The 22959-nt window shown below is 45.0% G+C and overlaps 2 protein-coding genes and 1 long non-coding RNA gene across 16 annotated transcripts in view; 2 read left to right on the top strand and 1 right to left on the bottom strand.

Annotated features, from left to right (window-relative positions):
* CBL (Cbl proto-oncogene) overlaps nt 1-12354 on the bottom strand; it is an 89010-nt gene extending 76656 nt beyond the window's left edge. For both annotated transcript variants that reach the window (XM_003129932.5, XM_021062969.2), the window contains exon 1: nt 12043-12354. In XM_003129932.5, coding sequence (XP_003129980.1) covers nt 12043-12234 — 192 coding nt within the window. In that variant the 5' untranslated portion in view covers nt 12235-12354. The remainder of the gene's footprint in view (nt 1-12042) is intronic.
* LOC146399884 (uncharacterized) lies at nt 5421-10137 on the top strand. Its single transcript, XR_014815429.1, has 2 exons — nt 5421-6781; nt 7262-10137. It is a non-coding gene; the product is annotated as an uncharacterized LOC146399884 (long non-coding RNA).
* Nucleotides 12355-12412: 58 nt separating the features above from the next.
* On the top strand, nt 12413-22509 carry DRC12 (dynein regulatory complex subunit 12 homolog). 13 transcript variants are annotated; one of them, XM_084974356.1, is made up of 7 exons: nt 12416-12478; nt 18053-18134; nt 18805-18870; nt 19557-19676; nt 20149-20241; nt 21914-22044; nt 22317-22509. In XM_084974356.1, exons 2-7 carry the CDS (start codon nt 18065-18067, stop codon nt 22443-22445), a joined length of 609 nt encoding a protein of 202 aa, XP_084830482.1. In that variant the 5' UTR covers nt 12416-12478; nt 18053-18064; the 3' UTR covers nt 22446-22509. The 13 variants fall into 13 exon arrangements, with proteins under 13 accessions (XP_084830487.1, XP_084830482.1, XP_084830484.1 ...); XM_084974358.1 differs by having other exon boundaries at nt 12436-12478; nt 18800-18870; NM_001445397.1 differs by lacking the exon at nt 12416-12478 and adding an exon at nt 17711-17763 and having other exon boundaries at nt 18800-18870; nt 22317-22504.
* The last annotated feature ends 450 nt before the right edge of the window (nt 22510-22959 follow it).

The raw sequence follows: 22959 nt of genomic DNA, 5'->3' as shown, positions 1-22959 counted from the left end.
TGCCCTAAATATTTATAACCTCTGGAGAAAAAGTTCCAACAAGGCTCTGTGATTAATTCAATAGTTACCAAACATCAAAAGCCCAAAGAACCTTAGTGAATCTTAAATTGGCAATTTTATTTAACCTCTAAGGTACAAAGGTGCACTTCTAAGCTTAAAACACATTCACCAAGGGCAACCACAAATCAAAACCAAACATTACATTCAAAAAACTAAAAAGAAAAGTACAAAAGCATAAAATAAATGGAAATCATCCAACCAAAAAGAAATGAACAAAGAGAAAAACTTTCCTTAAAAAAGGCACGTGCACTGGTATGTTCATTGCAGCACTATTCACAATAGCCAAGACATGGAAACCTAAATTTCCATTGACAGATGAATGGATTAAGAAGATGTGGTGTATATATACACAGCAAATACAGCTTAGCCATAAAAAGAACAAAATAATGCCATTTGCAGCCACATGGATGGAACTAGAGACTCATACTAAGTGAATTAAGTCAGAAAGAGAAAGACAAATACCATATGATATAACTTATATCTGGAATCTACTTTACGGCACAAATGAACCTTTCCACAGAAAAGAAACTCATGGACTTGGAGAACAGACTTGTGGTTGCCGAGGGGGAGGGAGTGGGATGGATTGGGAATTTGGGGTTAACAGATGCAACTATTGCATTTGGAATGGATAAGCAATGAGATCATGCTGTAGAGCACAGGGAACTATATCTAGTCACTTTGATGGAACATGATGGAGGATAATGTGAGAAAAAGAATGTATACATATACATGTGACTGGGTCAATTTGCTGTGCAGCAGAAAACTAACAGAACACTGTAAACCAACTATAATGGAAAAAATAAAAAGCATTAAAAAATAAAAATATGAGGATGTTATGAAAAACTGCACACACACACACACATACACACAAAAACCACATTCACCAAAAAATTTCTAAAAGGTATTTTCCTGCTCATCTGTTCTCTATTTGACCAATTTTATTTTGCTTTCTAAGTCTTGCAATAGCAAAAATGACTTCCTTTTGTTTACTTCTGTCTGTACATTTACAGCATCACTCAGAACAATGTCAAAAAGAAATATGCTTAGCTCTGAGAAACTAACAGTATCCTTGTACAGCTGCCATATACTCCATTCATAACAGCTTCCTCACTGGCCCAGATCCTCCCTTTGGTTCTGCCAAGGGCTCAATGGTCAACAGAAAAAAATTGTGAAAGTGCTATAACTGCAATAAAGGGGAATAAGATTATGCCTAGAAATTGCTAAAATTTTAAAAAGAGAAAATTTTAAAAAGAGAAAACTATACCTAATTCTATTCTGAACACAGAATTTTTTCTAACACTAAAGAACTATATTTCTAATTAGGCAGAAAACTATAAGCATATGAGATTATGAATATTCTTATCTCTGTAGATCTTAACTAATCCACAGAAGCATTTTTCATTTCAAACTTTTTCATATGTTAAAAAACATGATTAAAATAAGCACTATGCTTATTTTACTTCAAAAGCAAGTTCAGTATGGTGAGCTATACATAAAACACATAAAATTTGATTACAGTTTTAAAAGAATCAATTGCTCAAGAGAACAGGAGGTATAGCAGAAAGAACAGAGCAGGAGTCTAGATACCTGGGTCCCAGTTTGGTGACTGACCTTAACTGATGATGTGACCTCTGAAAAGTTACTCTGGTAATTTATAGAGTCTCTCTTCCTCTATAAATTAAGAAGCTAGATGAATTGATTTTTTTTTTTTTTTTTTGGTTTTTTGAGGACCACATCCACAGCACATGGAGGTTCCCAGGCTTGGGGTCAAATTGGAGCTGTAGCCGCTAGCCCACCTATACCACACACAGACACAGCAATGCCTGATTTGAGCCACGTCTGCAACCTACACCACAGCTCACAACACCAGATCCTTAACCTAGTGAGCGAGGCCTGGGATCGAACCTATGTCCTTATGGTTACAAGTCAGATTCGTTTCCACTGAGCCATGATGGGAACTTGTAGATCAATTAAATTCTTAAAATCTTCTTAAAGCTTCAAGTTTTAGAAACTAATCAACTCAGAAACTTGAAGAGACTTAACAGTTTAACAAGTGTAACTACACAGTACACAGTGAAGCTTTTAAATGAAAACAACTCATGATTGTTTTTCAAAGAGAAATCAGAAACCCATACTTTTTTCCAAAAGAAACATATCATCACTAGATAATGGCCCCAAAGAAAAAAAGTCTTTTACTTCTAATTACTATTCTCCATCAATGATTTATCAAAACTCCATTCAGGGACTTGAACTGTAATTACTACCCAACACTCCTCAATACCACCCAACACTATTTATTAAAAACACTATGCTACTTACAACTCATTACCAATCTCATTACTTTCATTTACCACACTAATTGCAGAGAAAAAAAGTACATCCAATACAATGTAGGAAATTAAATAACTGACATGTGCTGACAGCTCAACTGTGTAGTTTTTATACATGGATTCTATTTTTAAAAGGAAAATATAAGTATCTCCCCCAGACTTATCAGTGTAACTTCAAACCAATACTTAACATGAACTACAGATTAAATGATTTTAGCATCACTTTTGGATTAAGGCACAATTGTGGATTAGGATATTGCAGAGGTGCCTGCTTGGTCCCAATCCCCTTTCTGGTCTCCTGAAGGATTAAGCAGTGGTTTGCCTAGCAATTCCCATGGCGGGGAGGGGGGATCCCCTGAACCCTTTGTATCACCAGGTTGCAAATACGAGCAACGGGTCATCCTTAACTCCCTAGCATTCGACATAAAGTTCATGTTCAATCAAAGTGTGATGGTGGGAGTTCCGGTCATGGCTCAGTGGTTAACAAATCTGACTAGGAACCATGAGGTTGCAGATTCGATCCCTGGCCTCGCTCAGTGAGTTAAGGATCCGCCATTGCCGTGAGCTGTGGTGTAGATCACAGACGCAGCTCGGATCCCTCCTTGCTGTGGCTCTGGTGCAGGCTGGTGGCTACAGCTCCAATTAGACCCCAGCCTGGCAATCTCCACATGCCGTGGGTGCGGCCATAGAAAAGCCAAAAAAAAAAAAAAAAAAAAAAAGAATTCGACTGTAGCAACTCAGGTCAGTGCAAAGGTGTGAGTTCAATCCCCGGTCCAGTGCAGTGGGTTAAATGATCCAGATCTGGCCATGGCTGCAGTGTGATCCCTGTCAGCAATGCAGACTCTCTGGTTCCACACTTGACCTACTCAGACTTTACATTTTAACAAGATCCCCAGATGATCTGAATTAATGATAAAGTTTGAGAAGCAATGGCTTATAAGAATCACTTAACAGAGTCTAAACACCAGTTCTAGATCCACATACAAAACCAAAAGTATAACGATCCGGCGTTGCCGTGAGCTGTGGTGTAGGCTGCAGACGTGGCTCAGATCCTGCATTGCTGTGGCTCTGGCATAGGCCTGTGGTTACAGCTCCGATTCGACCCCTAGCCTGGGAACCTCCACATGCCGCGAGAGCGGCCCGAGAAATGGCAAAAAAACAAAAAAAAACAAAAACAAAAAGTATTCGCTAGGTGGCTTAGGTTAATCTCTCTGCATCTATTTCATTCTCATGGATATTATTTTGAAATTTTTGCTGTATCAGCAGATGTGAAATTGGGTTTTTGTTTTTTTTTTTCTTTTTTGCCATTTCTTGGGCCACTCCCTCGGCATATGGAGGTTCCCAGGCTAGGGGTCAAATCGGAGCTGTAGCTGCCGACCTACGCCAGAGCCACAGCAACACGGGATCCGAGCCGCGTCTGCGACCTACACCACAGCTCACGGCAACGCCGGATCCTTAACCCACTGAGCAAGGGCAGGGATCGAACCTGCCAGCTCATGGTTCCTAGTCGGATTCGTTAACCACTGCGCCACGACGGGAACTCCCAGCAGATGTGAAATTGTAAACTGCTCTACAATATAAGAAGTTATTAGAACTTGGTTATCAGACTTAGTAAATGCTAAAAAGGCAACAACTTGCTCAAGTGTATAAACCTTTCAAAGGCAATGCTATCCATCCAAATTTCTCAGAGCCACTTAGAAAAAGGGACTGGAAGGATGGACCCCCAACAGTGGACAGTGGTCACCTCTGGAGGAGGTTGTCATTTGGGGGTAGGAAAGTAAAAGGAGACACTTATATTTTGTTCTGTATATATGATTCATAAATTGGTTTTTCACAAAGAGGGCTACACCTATGTACTGCTATTCAAAGTATGCCTAAGAAGGAGGCAGGAATTAGGATTCCATCTCCCTCACTTAGGTAGCAGTGAGTTGGTCTCATTTTAAGATTTCCTCACAGCTGATCCCATGAGAGGGAAGGTCAATGGTGGCTGTAAGAAGGTGCCCAAGGCCTTGGACTCTACTAAGTAAGATTCACCATCCGTCCTAAAAGTTGCACAGGGGAGAGACCCAGAGTCAATGCTAATTTAGGAGCTTCTATGGTAGTGACATTCTATCCCCAATGGGTGTGTACCACCAGTGCCATCATTGCACCCTTTCCCCTCCTCCCCTGCCACTGCAGGAAGGAACATTGTGGGGACAGAGCTGAGGCTGGCTTCCAGTGCTCCTGGTTGACTACTCCCACCTATTTCCTTCCAGCACAAAATGTGCTAATCATGAAAACATTTCACAATGACTTGCTTGTTATAATCCCCCTCTTCCAACAAACCTACTGTAGATGAGAATTAACAACTTCATTGGAAAATGTGATTGAAATTTAGGCTTAGTTTTCAAACTAATACTTAGTCAATTTTTCTTTTACTCCTCTAGTTTAATCACTAGGGGAACGATATTCATAGTATAAGCCTTCTCACATATTTGAATACACATGAACTCCACTGAAAATGAAGACTCAGGGATTAATGTGCCCATGGTTTATCAGCTTCATTATATGTATTCAGCTGATGAACAACATTTAAAAACATTTGCAACTATACCAGGGTCACCAAAAACTTCAACCAAGGCCACAAAATGAACAGAGCAGATTACCTTCTTCCCTGGCCTAACTCCAGTTTATTCTACATTCCCTTCGAAATTTCTATCATGAATCACATGAAATGCTCAGTGAGCTCACATTTCATAAGGAATTATGGAGAATTTTACATCCTTTGGAGGAAGTCTTTTTTTTGGGGGGGGGGTCTTTTGAGGGCAGCATCCGAGGCATACCGAAGTTCACAGGCTAAGGATCGAATCAGAGCTGCAGCCACTGGCCTACGCCACAGCCACAGCAACTCGAGATCCAAGCTGCATTCAACCTACACCACAGCTCATGGCAATGCCTGATCCTTAGCCTGATGAACGAGGCCAGGGATGGAACCTGGTCCTCGAGGATATTAGTTGGCTTTGTAAACTACTGAGCCATGATGGGAACTCCTTTTTTTTTTTTTTCCCCCATCTTTTGCCTTTTTAGGGTCAAACCCATGGCATATGGAGGTTCCCAGGCTAGGGGTCAAATTGGAACTGTAGCTACAAGCCTATGCCAGAGCCATAGCAACTAGGGATCGGAGCCACGTCTACGACCTACACCACAGCTCACGGCAACGCCAAATCCTTAACCCACTGAACAAAGCCAGGGATGGAACTCACAACCTCATGGTTCCTAGTCGGATTCGTTTCTGCTGTGCCATGACGGGAACTCTGGGAACTCCTTTTTTTTGTCTAGGAATTCTTAATAGGCATGAAAAACACCACAATCATGTTTTATAACCGAAAAAGGTAAAACTACTTTTAGTAAATGTTACTTTAATTCAACACTCAAAATCAATAAATAAATTCCCTACATGATCCCCCTAATTAACCACATATTAAATGAGGGAATATGTTTTGATCCCACTTTACTTTGTTAAAATGTTTGCACTTCATTCAGTAAGTACTAGGTGTTAGGCACAGGACCAGAGGTTAAGACAGAGCCTTGATCCTTAAGAGCTCTGGTGGAGGGGGAGACAGATGAAATAAAAAGTTATAAATGCTACCATAGATAACATGAATTAAGCATAATGGGAAAATAATGTGTATGAGCCTCCACAATAACCATGCAAAGTAATCAGTATACATAATTTGAAGAGACAAAACACTTAATTTAAAATTAGATATTTCTTGGAGTTCCCGTCATGGCTCAGCAGAAACAAATCTGACTAGCATCCATGAGGACATGGGTTTGATCCCTGGCCTCATTCAGTGGGTTAAGGATCCGGAGTCGCCATGAGCTGTGGTGTAGGTCGCAGACGAGGCCCGATCTGGCGATGCTGTGGCTGCGGTGTAGGCTGGCAGCTACAGCTCCTATTTGACCCCTAGCCTGGGAACCTCTATATGCTTCAGGTACAGCCATAAAAAAGAAAGATAAATAAATAAATAAATAAAATTAGATATTTCTTGGGGAGTTCCCGCTGTGGCACAATAGGATTGGCAGCCTCTCTGAAACACTGGATGGCAGTTCAATCCCTGGCCTGGCACCATGGGTTAAGAGATCCAGTGTTGCTGTACCTGTGCCTTGGGTTGCATCTGTGGCTTGGATCCTTGAACTTATCACTATAATGTAATCTTCTGGAATGTAAGAATTTACACCTAACACTATGCTCGAGATTTAGCAAGCATGCAAACATACAAAGAAAAGTGAGAAGGGAGAGAAGAAATAGTCCAAAGAAATATACTGATTCAGTAGTTCCCATCGGGCTCAGTGGTTAACCAACCAGACTAGTATCCATGAGGACTCGGTTTGATCCTTGGCCTTGCTCAGTGGGTTAAGGATCCGGCATTGCTGTGAGCTGTGGTGTAGCTCACGGATACGGCTTGGATCTCAAGTTGCTGTGGCTGTGGCGTAGACTGGCAGCTACAGCTTCAATTCAATCCCTAGCCTTGGAACCTCTATATGCCACAGGTGCAGCCCTAAAAAAAGCAAAAAGTATACTGATTTATAAATGCTATTAAGTGCACCTTATTTCCAAATTACAGGAAGTTACTTAAAGTGCTTTTTTTTTAGGGCAAGCAGGAGAAGGTAAGCAGCAGAAAGATTATCTTTTTTTTTGGCTTTTTAGGGCCACACCTGCAGCATATGGAGGTGCCCAGGCTAAGGGTCTCATCAGAGCTACAGCTGCCGGTCACAGCCACAGCCACGGCCACAGCCACAGCCACGGCAACGCAGGATCCAAGCCACATCTGTGACCTACACCACAGCTCATGGCAATGCCAGATCCTTAACCCACTGAGCAAGGTCAGGGATCAAATCTGCAACCTCATGGTTCCTAGTCGGATTCGTTTCCGATGCACCATGATGGGAACTCCGAGATTATCTTTTGAAAATGCTTTTTTAAACCCATGCTTCAAGGAAAGCATCTTTTCAATAAAGTATAGCCTATTAAATAAATTGACATTTAAAATAATAATGTAAGCTAATTTAAAATAAAAACATAGTATGGACCTAAATACTGCCAGCTTGATGCTCTACTTCAGAAGTGGACAAACTACAGCCTGCAGCCTTTTCTGAACACCTGCAAGATAAGAATAGCTTTTACATATTTAAAGTGTTGTAAAAACAACAATAAAGAACACGGGACTAAGAAATGCCTAAAGTATTTACTATCTGTCCCATGACCAAAAAAAACTTTGCCAACTCCCACTCTACTTCATGATGGAATTTTGAGTCTCTCACTAAATTAAATACCTTGATAATTCTACATTTATATTTACAGCAATTTATATGATTGCTCTCTCCACTTCCCTGCCCAGCTGTCTCTTTACTTACTAGTCCTTTTGTTCACATTCAAGTATCTTCACAAATATTAATCACAATATACCAGGGTGGCAAAAAAAAAAAAAAACTATAGAGCCTGATCACATCTTCTGTTTAATAAAAAACATTCTAGCACATGCACTTTTCCAACAATGAGTTGAAGTTCTGCAGTGGAACAGTAAGTCGGGCCTGTGCTGACTTGAACCCATTACTTACGTCGACTTCTCCATTCGTATACATCCAATATTGGAAGAGAAGAAGAGACCATTCCCAGTGCTAAATCAATAAACTAATAACAGGCTGAACTAATATTCACCTAGCTTCAACAACAAGGTTAAAACAGGTATGAGATGGTGACTTAGAGCTAAATCCAATAAATATATAGAACATCTGTGGCTTTGACATTAAATTCTTTACCATTTAGGTTATACAGCATCAAGTTGAGAAGGGCTGGTGATACATTTAAAACTTTTAGACAATAATGGAGTTCCCGTCATGGCACAGCGGAAACGAATCTGACTAGTATCCATGAGGATGCAGGTTTGACCCCTGGCCTTGCTCAGTGGGTAGGGGATCCAGCATTTGCCGCTGCTGTGAGCTGCAGTGTAGGTCGCAGATGAGGCTTAGAGCCTGAGTTGGGGTGGCTGTGGCACAGGCCAGCAGATGTACCTCTTGATTCAACCCCTAGCCAGGGAACTTCCATATGCCATGGGTGCAGCTCTAAAAAGCAAAAAAAACAAACAAACAAACAAAAACTTTTGACAATAAAAATAAAGTGAGAAAAGAGAACATCTAATGCTCAAAACATCAATGAAAGAAATGGTACAATTTAACAACACTCACAGAAGTGCTCAGAAAATCTGGAAAGCAGCATGAGCCTTTGGACTAATATAGCAGAAAGAAGCACTAAGTTTTCACTTCAGCACAACTAGTAATACGGGATATGGGGCACAGAGTATTAAAAATCACCTTCCAGGACAAGTAACACAAGAATTAAACATCCCTCTTCCTATGGTAGAATGGAAAAGCTAGAAGTATAATTTTCTTAAAACTATCTATCAAAACCCAAAAAGCATTTGACTCAAAACTGAGTGGTACATGTACTCCAATGTTCACTGCAGCACTATTTACAATAGCCAAGACAGGGAAACAACCTAAATGTCCATCGACAGAGGAGTGGATCCAGAATATGTGGTACACATGCACAATGGAGTATTACTCAGCCATTAAAAAGAACGAAATACCAGCATTTTTAGCAACACGGACGGACCTAGAAACTATCATGCTAAGTGAAGTGAGCCATACAATGAGACACCAACATCAAATGCTTTCACTGACATGTGGAATCTGAAAAAAGGACAGACGGAACTTCTTTACAGAACAGATGCTGACTCACAGACACTGAAAAACTTATGGTCTCTGGAGGAGACAGTTTGGGGGGTCGGGGGATGTGCTTGGGCTGTGGGAGGGAAATCATGTGAAATCAGATTGTTATGATCATTATACAACTACAGATGTGATAAATTCATTTGAGTAATAAAAAAAATGAAGAAAAAAAAAACAAAACTGAGTGGTATTTATTCTTCCCAAATAGTTAAATATTCTGCAGAAGAAATAATACATCAACACACACTCTTTAAAGAGATGAAGGAGTAAGACTTAAGGGGTAATCTTATTTGGACTACCTTACAGAGGCTCTAAAGTTTGATACATTTTTTGTTATTGTCTTTTTTAGGGCCACACCCATGGCACATGGAAGTCCCCAAGCTAGGGGTCAAATCCAAGCTGCAGCAGCCGGCCACCGCAACACGAGGTCCAAGCCAAGTCTGCCACCTACACTACAGCTCACGGCAACTAGATCCCCCACCCACTGAGTAAGACCAGGGATGGAACCCAAGTTGTCACAGATACTAGTCCAGTTCATCTCTGACAGGAACTCTGATGAAAATTTTATTTTTAAGGAGAGGTCTATAGCCAATACAATTTTGATACGATGAATGCTGATAACATGTGTCTTGAATGAGAACTAATTAGAAATGCCAATTTTTTCTATTCCAGGAGAAACTTTTTTAACTCTAAACCCCTAAAATGGAAACCTACAAACTTCAGATTTTGAATAGATTCAATACATTTTTTAAAAGGTATCAATGCATTTCTGAGTTCGCGTCATGGCTCAGTGGTTAACGAATCCGACTGGGAACCATGAGGTTGCGGGTTCGATCCCTGGCCTTGCTCAGTGGGTTAAGGATCTGGTGTTGCCCTGAGCTGTGGTGTAGGTTGCAGGCGCAGCTCGGATCCTGCGTTGCTGTGGCTCTGGCGTAGGCAGGCGGCTATGGCTCCAATTCGACCCCTAGCCTGAGAACCTCCATGTGCCGTGGGAGCGGCCCCAGCAAAGGCAAAAAGACGGAAAAAAAATAATAATAATAAAGGTATCAATGCATTTGGAGTTCCTGTCATGGCGCAGAGGAAACGAATCCAACTAGGAACCATGAGGTTTCGGGTTCAATCCCTGGCCTCAATCAGTGTGTAAAGGATCTGGCGTCACCATGAGCTGTGGTATAGGTCAAAGATGAGGCTTGGATCCTGTGTTGCTGTGGCTGTGGTGTAGGCCAGTGGCTACAGCTCTGATTAGACCCCTAGCCTGGGAACCTCCATATGCCGAGGGTGCAGCCCTCAAAAGACAACAGATGAGAAAAAATAAAAATAAAAATAAAAGGTATCTATGCACTTAAGATTTACTTTACATGCCTAACTTTCTGTATTGGTTTTGTTACAATTTCTAATAATAAAATTAGCATTACAACACCAACATAATCAACATACAAATACTATTATTTGTATTACAAATTGGATAACAAAATGTATTAATTACAATACCAATTGCTTTACAGGAGAAAAACTAACCCTGAAAAAGTAGCTCCTGAAACCACTGGTATGCACTACAGGAGCGCTAATTCACACACAGGACTTATTAAGCATTTATATACCACATTTATATTTGCCAAGTGCTTCATAATCACTTTTATTAGCTGTTCCAAGTCCAAAATAATCCATTAAGAACTTTTCAGAAGGGAGACCTAGGCCCAGAGTGGAACCAAAGAAAACCAATTTTACTCTGGAGGAAATAAAACCATTCTTACAATATATATCAGATACCTCTAATCACTTTTCATCTGCAGTATGAATTTTTTAAAAATAAGTTATTACTAAGTGTGAAAAACAGCAAGGCAATATTGAATTCTCTGGAACAAAAAGACTGTTTAAATACTTGAGACTACTATATGTCATTACACAGACACAGCTATGAAGAAGTAAAATTCTCCCAAACGCCAAAATTAAAGTGGAGTTATTTTCCACACTACCGAAAAAAGGTAATCAAGACGGCGCATCAGACAAGCTTAAAATCAGATTCTGTACTAAGGTGTCAGGTCCTGTTACCCAAAAAGGTAGAACCCACTGAAAAGCTGGGTGTGTAAGGAGGAAGTTCTGAAAGAGTCAGAATCTGCTGCTTAACCCGCTCAGGCAATACATCTCTCCGAAGATAATAGTTATAACCAGAACTTGTGGTTTAATCAGTGCATTTCTCAGCACCAGCAATGGATCCCATCCAATGTTTTGGGGGATAAAAACTTGAGCCAGCGCTATATGGGGAGGAAAGTTCCTCCCTCGGCCCATTTAAACATCCCCCATTTCTTTTATCTCGGAGTTACATCTTAACGAGAAAAAAACCGAAATGTTCACCCAGAGCGCGGTTTGCCTGCGGAGTTGTCAGGACCCCAGGTCTCTCAATCGGAGCCCGTAAAAGTAATTCCTTAGAGCTCATCCAGCTAATAGTTCTTAGCCGGTAAATCAAGAGCTCTTCCTCACCCGCCTCCCTCCTATCTCCCGGGGCCAATTCCGTGACCCACATCCTTACTCTCTGCACAGAGCCCCAAACTCTGCACCCCCCATTATACTTCCGCCCCGGTGGCTCCCCAGTTAACCTTCGCCCCAGCCCCCACCCCATCTTTGTCTTGCAACCCCAAACACACCATCTCAACGTTCCCCAATCCCAACCGCAGCCCTTCCCCCACCGTCGACCCCCATCCTCCGGTCCTCCTCCCCACCCCTACGCCCCCACCCCTCGGCCCCGTCACCCCAGTTCCTCGCCTCCCAGCCTCGCACGACCCGTCCCCTCCCCCAGCTTCCTCTGTCCCTTCCTTCCCCTCCCTCGGCCCCTCCGCCCACACCCACCCCTGCTCCCGCGGGTCCTAGGCAGGCCTTTCACCTTGTCCATGAGCTTCCAGCACTTCTCCACCATCTTCTTGTCCACGGTCCCTGGCGGGTGGGGGCTGAGGTGGTGGTGGTGGTGGTGCGGCTGGAAGGCGTCCTTCATGAGCCCGATCAGGCCGCCCGAGCCCGATCCTCCGGAGCCGCCGCCGCCCCCGGCCCCAGAGCTCTTTTTCACATTGCCGGCCATGGCCCGGGGAGGGTGAGGGGCCCAGCCGCGTCCGCCGGCTCCGCTCTGCTGCGAGTGAGGGAAAGAAGGAGGGCGTGAAGGAGGGGCCTCTCCCGGCCGCCGCCGCCACCGCCGCCGGCTGTCCGGGCCGAGGGAGGGGCGGCCGAGGGGAGGGGGAGGGGGCGGAGCCCGGAGCGCGAGTCCGCGCGGGCGCGCCCCTTCAGAGAGCGCGAGCCCGGGGGCGGGAGGAGCGCGCGGAGCTCAGGTAAGTCGGAGGCCGCCTCTGGAGAGGGGAGCGACCTCCTCCCAAGCCACGGCTCCCGGAAAGCGGCGGCCAAGTTTCCGCGCCGCCTCCGGAGTCCCTGCCCCGGGGGGGCGGGCCCAGGCAGAACCTTCACGCCAGTGCCCCCTGCTGGAGGAGCGGGGAAAGGACGGGGCGGGGTCTAACATGGAGTCTGCGCACTGGGTAGCAGTCAAGCCCTCCATATTCCTTATGGGTGGTTGGTCGTTGCTCTTGGAGAGGGTTATTGGAGCCTTTAAATTAAGACAGGTAGCTCTTGAAAGAATCTCGTCGTCTAGCCTTTCCTCCACACCTGACAGATGAGGAAATTGAACTTAAAGTTATTTGTTTCTTCACATTGTGGGTGAAAAAGGGAAGTTAGTGTTCTAAACTTGTTAAGTCGGGACCAAGCACAGGAATGTGACTGCTGCAGATTGTTGCATCCTGTTTAGACCCCAGAAAATCTTGAGACACTCAGGCCGCAAGCTTTTCTTCCAGGCCCTTTGACCTTCTGAAAACAAAATAGTTCTCCCTTTTTTTTCCCTTTGAATACTAGTTCCTTTTCTGGGAATTGAATATTTTCTTAAGTTACCCTGCTCAGCGCATTGCTCTGCAGGTGGGCATCTCTAACATCAGGCCCCCAGCATGGAAACTGTGACCTTCAAGCCCAGGCCTGAGGAATACTCACTGCTCCCATGAAACAGAAAGGCGGTTTCCAGTCACGTCAGTTTCTAATCTAAAAGTTCTGTTGGAAGAGCTTTGAAAAAAAAAAAAAAAAAAGAACTTCCCTCCTAAAGAAGGAAGTGCCCTGCCCTAATTTGCTAATTCTGAACCTCAGCTTTGGGAGCTTGCAGGCCCCAGTGTGTCAATAAGTACTCAGTTCCTCCTTAGATTCCATGCCTGGTTCTTCCACAAAGCTCTTGACTGATTAGGGGATTAAGCTTATCAAATGATCCTGTAAGAGGGGAAAAAATATCTCCGCACTTGAGCACTCTTCAGCCAGACATCCTTGGTTTGCAATTCAATGGCCTTCATCTATCAGTGGAGTCATTCCCTATCAGTAGAATTTCCATTAATCAGTTCCTACCTAGAAAGAGTTAAAATGTCTAAAGAAAAAAATCTAGGCAAAGCTCTTAGATAATTGTCAAGATTTTGCATCCCTAGTGCCTCCACCCTTACTTGTCAATCCTCCTTCTCTCTTCCTTGGTCTATTGAAACACTTTCCTCACTGATTTCCCTGCCACCGCCAATCCATTCTGCTACCAAGCCAGTGTTCTTAAAGTCTAGCTCTGACACCGTCACACACAAAAAAGCACTTTAAACATCCCTGTTACCTCCTGAAGTTAACGGTCATGATCTAACACCAAACAGCCTTACAGTAGTTTTATACTGTTCCAATATCTGTATCCTATGCTCATCAAGTTACAAAATACCAGAATTCCTTCTCTTCTCATTACCATTACTCAGATGCCCTCTGCCTAAAGTGTGTGCTACTAAAGTTCAAGCCATTCTTTTTTCAATTTTATTTATTTATTTATTTTGCTTTTTAGGGCCACACCTTGGCAAATGGAGGTTCCCAGGCTAGGGGTCCAATCAGAACTACAGCTGCTGGCCTACACCACAGCCACAGCAACATCAGATCCCAGCCTCGCCTGCCACCTACACAACAGCTCTTGGCATGATCCTTAACCCACTGAGTGAGGCCAGGGATCAACCCTGCAACCTCATGGTTCCTAGTTGGATTTGTTCCCACTGTGCCACGACGGAACTCCTCAAGCCATTCTTCATAGTCAACTCAAATATTGTCCTCCTTACCAGACACTCTAGATAGAAATAATCCTTCCCTCAAACTTTCCAGAACCATTTATTTCTCACCTACCACATTAATTTATGCTATACTATCCTTTTTTTTTTTTTTTTTTTTTTTTTTTGCTTTTCAGGGCTGCACCCCTGACATATGGAGGTTCCCACACCAGGGGTCTAATGGGAGCTACAGCTACTGGCCTACACCACAGCCACAGCAACACAGGATCCAAGCTGCAGCTGCCACCTACACCACAGTTCACGTCAACACTGGATCCTTAACCCTCTAAGAGAGGCCAGGGATCAAACTTGCAACCTCATGGTTGCTAGTCGGATTTGTTTCCCCTGCACCACAATGGGAACTCCCATGCTATACTATCTTATTGGCTCTGGTCTTCCACAGTAGCTGGCACAGTGCAGATACACAAGGGTACTTTTTCCCCTCATAGTCAAATCCTAGATTTAATGGAGTATAGGCAAGAAATTAATCTTTGGAGCTGTGTATGAGCTTGCAGGTCACATCCACATCTCTGGCTTAGTTTAAGTCTTACCATTTATATTATGTTCAGTATGGTTTGTATAGAATAGAGTTATAATAATATGTAATATATAATTTGTCCTTTGCTTCTGCTGCAGTAAGCCATATTTCTTTCCATACACAATGGACTTATCCATAAGTCATATGCAATGACTTATCTCTCACATTGGAATGCAGTAGAATCTCTCCTGTGTATCTCCTTAAAACTCCTGGATAGGATCCTCTTCAAAGGAAGACAGGGTTCTGCTGAAATGATCTTTCCTATTTTTACCTCTAAACTGAGGTTTATAGGTGAAAAAAAGGAAAGATTGACTTTTTTCTCACAATTTTCACTTGGCTTGTTTTCAAAATGTCCTAGAGATTGAATTGTTGCTCACAGTGCCATTCTCATTCCTGGATTATTCTAGAGCTGGCTCAGTTTGTATCACATCATGTGACATGTAGCACTCTTCTTATTCCATTTCATCTTCACCCCAAACCACATCCTCATTCTGCACCTGAAAGTCGGTTGACTGAACATATTTGAAAAGTAAATGCTCTTCTGCGGCATGAGATGTTGTTTGTATTCTGTAATCTCTATCCTCAATATATCACTGTGCATCAGCATACCGAGACACTAATTATCCCTTGGAAAATTCCCCAAATAGGCTTCCGTATGAGAAGGACCAGGACAGCAATCTCTACTGCATTCCTAGGCAGGGAGAGAGGGATCTTGGGGGTGGGGGTGGGGATAAATGGAAAACATGCTTTGAAATTAGAAGAAAACTTGTTTCCAGATTTAGGAAATGTGCAGGTTATCTGCAAATAAGTACAGGAACTATTCACATCTAGAAGAACAAGACCAGTTCTTTCCTTTACTCTGTAAAATCTCCACAGAGTCTGAGAAGTACCCTGCAGCCATGAGGAGACAAATAAACATGCATCAGCTTCTGCCTAAATCTACCTGATCCCTAGAAGGACTTTTCTTTCCCCCAAACCTCATGGCTATTTCTTCAGATCGGTTCCTGACAACAGGCATTTGGCCAAAAATGTTGAGGGGGACAGAAATAGGGAGAAATATCTAAAGAAAGAGTCTGGGTATTCCCAATATGGCTTGGGGCTTTGAAACTCAACTAGTATCCATGAGGCTGTGGGTTCAATCCTTGGCATCACTAAGTAGGTCAAGGATCCAGCATTGCAGCCAGCTGTGGTGTAGGTTGCAGATGCGACTTGGATCTCGTATTGCTGTGGCTACGGAATAGGCTGCTGCTATGGCTCTGATTCGACCCCTAGCCTGGGAACCTCCATAAGCCGAGAGTGCGGCCCTTAAAAAGAAAAAACAGAAGAAAGAAGGAAGAAGAGTCTATAGTTCCCTTAATCCACAAGGGGGAAAGGCCTAAAATTTCTGTTGTTTTCATTCTAGCCAGTGTGGTAAACAGAGATCCAGGGGGCAGATGGATGACAAAGCTCCCAGCAGCAAGGGCTGGAGGAGGGTGGGGTGAAGGGAGGGCTGCCTGACAAGGGCAAAGCCCCCACCATTCTCCCTTCCCCAGACTGATTTTTCCAACTACTCATGACTCCCGGAAGAGGCTAGGAACTATCCCTAAGTGGGGGAGGCACCCCCACATTGCTTACTAACTGATTTAAATAGAAAAATGTAGGAGACTCCGGAGAAGGTCAAATAAGTCCACTAGAGGGAGCCCCAATCAACTTAATACCGCAGAGCCAAGCAAGCTATTTTCTCGGCACCTGTGTGAAAATCAACCACATGAGGGAATAGGGGAAGAGAGTCTGTATATTAAGTCACCGTGAAAAAAGATAGCCCTATAAATACCTGGTGAAAACCCAAGCCTTTCAAGATTTATAAAATCAAAAAAATTTTTATTGGGGTTTTGGTTTATGTTTTGGCTTTTTAGGGCCGCACGCCTGGCATATGGAAGTTCCCAGGCTAGGGGTTAAAGCAGACCTGCAGATGCTGGCCTACACCACAGCCACACCAACGCTGGATCTGAGCCGTGTCTGTGACCTATACCACAGCTCACGGCAATGCCGGATCCTTAACTCACTGAGCGGGGTCAGGGATTGAACCAGCATCCTCATGGATCCTAGCCAGGTTCATCACCACTGACCCACGACGGGAACTCCCCAAATCAAGGATTTAAAGACTAGGAAACTGAAGCCAAGCAAGATCAAAAGACTTGCCCAAGTTTACGTATCCGGAGAAGGGATAAGAACTCACAGCAATTGCCTCTAATCAGTGCCCTTCCTTCTCCACCAGCATCTCTGTGTCAGCATCCTGAGGTCCTGAATTTGCCTCTTCTCTGCGTCTCATTTCTCTGAAATGGGAAACTCTCTGGACCACCTTCTCCTGCTTGTTTTTCCCTCATATACCACAGAATGACTTGCTGAAGGGGATCTTCAGTTTTAAGCCTAAAAATATCATTTAGTTGATTACACCTGGGGTGTAAGTTGACCAAAATGGCTACCATCAGTCCTTTTCCTCTGAATCGGCAGGGAAGTGCCATTTCAGACGTGTAAATCTGTAATTTGTGAGTCTTCAAATTGCAGGCAGTGCTACATGGAAGTGAATTATAGCTAGTCAGCTCCAAAGCCCTTTCTCTTCAAACTACACTTAGGATTTGGGGGAAAGAAGAGAATTGACCCTTTGAGACCTTGGTATTTTAAGCTTTGTATATATCCCATTCCACCTTCCTATGAACCTCATGTTTCCCAGTTGCCTGGACAACATGTAGCCTCCAGAAACCCAACCCTCTGGTTCTCAGCCCCGCCCTTGAAGGAAATTTGCCACTCTGGATTGGCTCCCAGTACCCAGTCTCCTTCTCAGGCTCCTAGCTGGTTGGGCCTTCCCTCTGCCTCTCCTCATGAGTGGTTGCACCACAGGGAGACACAACAGAGGCAAGAGAGGATCTTGCAGGAAGGAAGAGGCAGGGTAAGGATGGTGAGAAGAGGGAAGGGACCAGGTAATAAGATTTATTTTCTCTGAAAGATAATTGAGCGGAATGATTTCTGTACTAAGAGCCTGAATGGTAAAGGGAAACAGCTCCATCCTTACCACTGGCCCTAGCTTCGTCTAAATTTCCGAGGAGACCAAGAACAAAAGATTCTGTAAAGTATAAAAGACAGATTTGGAGTTGCCTCTGGGACTCCTGGTTCAGTCGGGGGGGTCAGGAGAGCAACTTCATGTCCAGACCTAAATGTAAGTTCCTTCCTTCCCCCAGGACAGCAAGGAGATGCCACGTAAGACCAAAGAAAAAGGGACAAAAGCTGGAGCACAAAAGAAGAAAAAGAATGCAGGTGCTGGTGAGTCAGATTGTGTGGAGATGGGTGCCCCCTGCTTCTCCATGTTCTGTCTCAGAGACCAAGCAGAGGTCCCTCAGAGAGAATTCAGCCTCTGCAGGACAAGACAGAGCTGCCTTGACCTTCCCCTGCATAGCCTCACATTTCGGTTCCATGAAGCTGTGAATGTGGGGAAATCAGCACTCATGCCTCCCCTGAGCTGCTTCTGGCTCTCTGCCTTCCTTGTATGTTCATTACACATCTTTTGAGAACCTACTATGTGCTGGGCACTGAACTCATGAGATTCTGCCATCAGAGATCCCTTTTGGGGGTGGGGGTGGTGCACCTGGGGCATATGGAAGTTTACATGCTAGGGGTTTAATTGGAGCTACAGCTGCTGGTCTATACACAGTCACAGCAACACAGATCTGAGCTGCATCTGCAACCTACACCACAGCTCTCAGCAAAGTCAGATCCTTAACCCACTAGGTGGGTCCAGAGACGTAACCCACGTCCTCATGGATACTAATTGGGTTCAGTTCCACTGAGCCATGACAGGAACTCCAGAGATCTCTTACTGAGCAGTCCTCAGATCTCTGGCAAAAAGAAAGTCCCAAGTGTGAGGTGAGGATGGAAAGGGAGTAAGGAGGCTGAGCTCCTGTTAAGCTGAAGTTCTGTCATCTTGCCAGGGCAGATGTGGAGGCTGAATCCATGCACAGGCTGGCACTGCTAGAAAAGGAGTTGCTCCGAGACAACTTGGGTAAGAAGGGTGGAAATTCTGGGAGCAGTAGAGGTGGAACAATGGGCATTTCTGTATCCCTGGGAGTTCGACCGTTTGGAGCTATGGTGGAGGGCAGAGCTGACCTCTAACCTCCCTCTAGCGGGAAAAGTTTGTCAAGAGTTGGAATTGTAAGGAAAGGGTGGGCAGTAAGGGTTGACAAAGGCAGGGCTTTTTTTGTTTTTTGTTTTTGGGCTCTTTAGGGCCAAACCCATGATATATGGAAGTTCCCAGGCTAGAGGTCAAATCAGAACTGCAACTGCCAGCCTATGACACAACCATAGCAACTCGGGATCTGAGCCACATCTGCAGTCTACACCACAGCTCAGGGAAATGCCAGATCCTTAATTCACTGAGCGAGGCCAGGGATCGAACCCACAACCTCATGGTTACTGGTCAGATTTGTTTCCGCTGTGCCACAACGGGAACTCCCCACTATTTTTTTTTTTTTAATAGCAAAAACACAAAGGACGTTTTTGCTTCTCAGTAACTAAAAGCCTGTGGGATTCTAAGGGAAAAAAAAAAAAAAAAAAAAAAACAGAATGAAAATGAGAGGCTGGAAGCCTGCTGCCAGGTTTCCAGAGGTGGGAAGAATCCATTAAGACCATGGAGGCTGATTCAGTGGGGTCCCCAGCCCATCCTGAGGACTGCTCTGGGACTGTTCACAGCTCTGCGGAGGGATGAGGCCCGCCGAGCCAAGGCTTCTGAAGACCAGCTGAAGCAGAGGTTGCAAGAACTGGAGGCAGAACTGGAGGGGGCCCGAAGTGAAGGGAAGGCCATATATGCAGGTGTGCAGTTGGTCAAGCAGGTGGGTGGGAGACCTGGAAGAGGACAAAGAGGGCCAGAGGGTGCCAGGAAGGAGGACTTCCATCTGCCATGCCTAGCTCCGCCTTCCCAGCCCACACCAGAATCCTGAAGGAACCTAAGGAAGGCCTCTGAGATCCTCGGCAGGGACACTGAAGGCCATGCGCTCAAAGCTGTGTGGGTTACAAAATGCAGCCATAGCCTTAACCTCATTCATCCCCTGGAAGTGTGTGGGGAGAAGGGCTAGATTCCCCATCCTGAACTGGCACAGGGGAAGGGGCTCTTGTTTCCTAGCTCTTTCCCCAGTTTCTCAGACCCCCCACAACAAGAACCAAAAGGCCTTTATGCAGCTGTCCCACCGGACTAAGCAGAGCCCTCCCCACCCACACCTTCCTGTCCATTCTCCACCGCTCTTTCCCCACCCACTGTCCCTGGCCACCCACTGCCCCACCACAGAGATGAGCCGTCAGCGCCGGGCCCTGCAGGAGGAGGTGGAGACCCGCAGCAGGCAGCTGGAGGAAGAAGTGAGGCGCCTTCGGGAGCAGTTAGGTAGGCTTCCCCACCTTCAAAGTCCTTTCTCGCAGAGGGTCAGTGATGAGGTCCAGCCTGAAGGTGTGGGCTTAGGATGGTCCTTCTCTAGAAGATCACCTTCTCTCACTCTCTTTTTTTTTAGTTTTGTTTTGTTTTGTTTTGTTTTTTAAGGCCACACTTAAGGCATATGGAGGTTCCCAGGTCAGGGGTCCAATCAGAGCTACAGCTGCCAGCCTACACCACAGCCACAGCACAGCGGGATCCGAGCCACGGCTTCAATCTACACCACAGCTCACGGCAACGCTGGATCCTTAACCCACTGAGTGAGGCTGGGGATCGAACCCGCAACCTCATGGTTCCTAGTCGGATTCGTCTTCACTGCGCCATGATGGGAACTCCCTGCAATTGCTCATATTGCTTTCCCCACTGACTCTCCCACCACTGAGGATTGCAGCAGAGGGTTCAGAAGGCAGGAAAAAAAAAAAGCCCTTAAGCTGTAAGTAAAGAAGACATAAGGCAGAGTTCCCGTCATGGTGCAGTGAAATGGCAAAAAGACAAAAAAAAAAAAAGGCATAAGGCTCTCAGCGCTTTTCCCCCCTCAATGGCCTCTCCAAATCCAGGTCTTACTCCCCACCACTGCCGTATCTCTCACAAGCAAAACATTCCCTCTTAGTTGGCTGACTTTTACAGCCAACTAAGAGGGAAACCAAGCTGAAATAAAACTTTGACTTACTTATTTCCATATCTTCAAGGTCTAGAGTATGAGAGATCCTAAATAACTATTTGCTGATGAATGAATAAGGGTTCTAAATAAGGAAAAATAAAAAACAGGGAGCTTTTGCTCTCTTCCCTCTTGGTAACAGGATGGAGTTGAAAGGTTGTAGATTGTAGGCTACTGCACAGATTTCCCACGATTTTGACCTCAAGGTTTTCTTATCCCCAGATAGCTTTTGTTTAGCTAGAGATATCCTGGAGTTGCTTATTTGCCATGCAGACCCTCTCCTGGTCTTTGCCTTATCTCAAATTTAAATGCAATCAATAGGAGTTCCCATCATGGCTCAGCAGAAATGAATCTGACTAGCATCTGATTTGATCCCTGGCCTCGCTCAGTGGGCTAAGGATCCAGCGTTGCCGTGAGCTGTGGTGTAGATCGAAGCCGTGGCTCAGATCCCGCTGTGCTGTGGCTGTGGTGTAGGTTGGCAGCTGTAGCTCTGATTGGACCCCTGACCTGGGAACCTCCATATGCCGCGGGAGCAGCCCTAAAAGCCCTAAAAAGACTAAATAACTAAGGAAATACATGCAATCAATATTCATTAAGCACCTCTTCCATACTAAGTGCTTTCCCAGGCATTGTCACATTTAACTCTCAGAGCAGCCTCTGAAGTATGTGTCCTTCTCTCTATAAAGATGAAGAAACTGAGGCTCAGAGAGAGACATGTCAGATGTTAAACAGGTAGTAAGTGACAACCAGATTCAGGATCCAGGTCTCCTGTCCCAAGCTCCTTATTCTCTCTGTGATAACGTAAAGGTGTATTTCAGCTCTTTATCAGGACTTTGGGCAAGTTGATGACCCTGGGGGAGTCTGGAATGATCCCACTCAAGTTTTGCTCTTTGAGTAACTTTGGAGACTCCGTTCAAGGGTAGAGTGTCACCATCTTGTCCTCTTTCCTCTTTCCACCCCCTTCCCCAGAGATGTGCCAGAGGGAAGCTGAAGCTGCTCAAGAAGAAGCCGAGCAGGCCCTTGCAGAGCGGGACCGAACTCTGGCTCAGCTTCGGGCGCACGTGGCAGACATGGAGGCCAAGTATGAAGAAATCTTACATGTAAGCCCTACCCTCAGAAGGCTAGCCATCCCAGTACCCAGCACTCCCCTGTCCCCACAAATTCCAGCCAGTGTGACAATGACAGAGCAGGGGGACGGAAAAGAAGCCCCTCCACAGGGACCTCTGCTCTGTCTGAAGGAAATACAACCATGCCTACTCTCTAAGAATCAGAGCTTTAAGAAAACACTGGCTGGGAAAGCTTAGCAGCCAGCCTGGAAGCACTCCTCACCCAGCCCTCTCCTTTCCTGAGATCTGAAGCTTGGTGTCTGCAGGGCAGCCTGGACCAGCTTTTGGCCAAACTGAGAGCCATCCAGCTTCAGTGGGATGGGGCTGTGCTGAGACTCCATGCCAGGCACAAGGAGCAGCTCCGCGAGTTTGGACTCAACCCCCTGGATCTTTGAGAATGTGAGCCTCCAGTCGCTGAGACTGAATAATAAAGCTCTCTTGATGTAGAATTCAACAGAACTGTAGACTGGTGGCTTTTGGGCAGAGCTGAGTGCCTCTCATGGGAACCTCTCTGTTCTGGGATGACCCATGACCCTGAAGACTGAATAAGGGGAGAGAAATTTGACAAGGTTTCAACTCCTCTTGGAGAAACTGGTTCCCACTCCTTGAGGCTGGGCCGCTTTTGGTCCCCCTATCCCCACCAACACCAACAAAACAAAGGCAGCCAGATGTGTGGGGAAAGACCATTTCTAGAACAGATCAACAGTGGCCAGGCAGCAGCCCCCACAATCCTAAGGTGCCCACAGAGGGAAGGTACGGCCAGTCTCCAAGTTCTGACAATACACCCAGCAGTCCCGGAGTCAGGCCTAAGGTGAGTTCCAGGTGGCTTCATTCCTAGGCAGCCCCACAGCCCACTGGAAAAGGGAAAACTCTGTGTCTCTCCTCTATTTTACTACAACACTCTCGGTT

This window comes from Sus scrofa, chromosome 9 (genome assembly GCF_054392235.1).
Source record: "Sus scrofa isolate SSC_HxYL_T2T_F1_AM1 chromosome 9, Sscrofa_HxYL_maternal_Yorkshire_Landrace_v2.0, whole genome shotgun sequence".
Classification (NCBI taxonomy): domain Eukaryota; kingdom Metazoa; phylum Chordata; class Mammalia; order Artiodactyla; family Suidae; genus Sus; species Sus scrofa.
The sequence above is the reverse complement of the archived record's forward strand: the minus strand, read 5'-3'. Positions and strand labels throughout refer to the sequence as shown.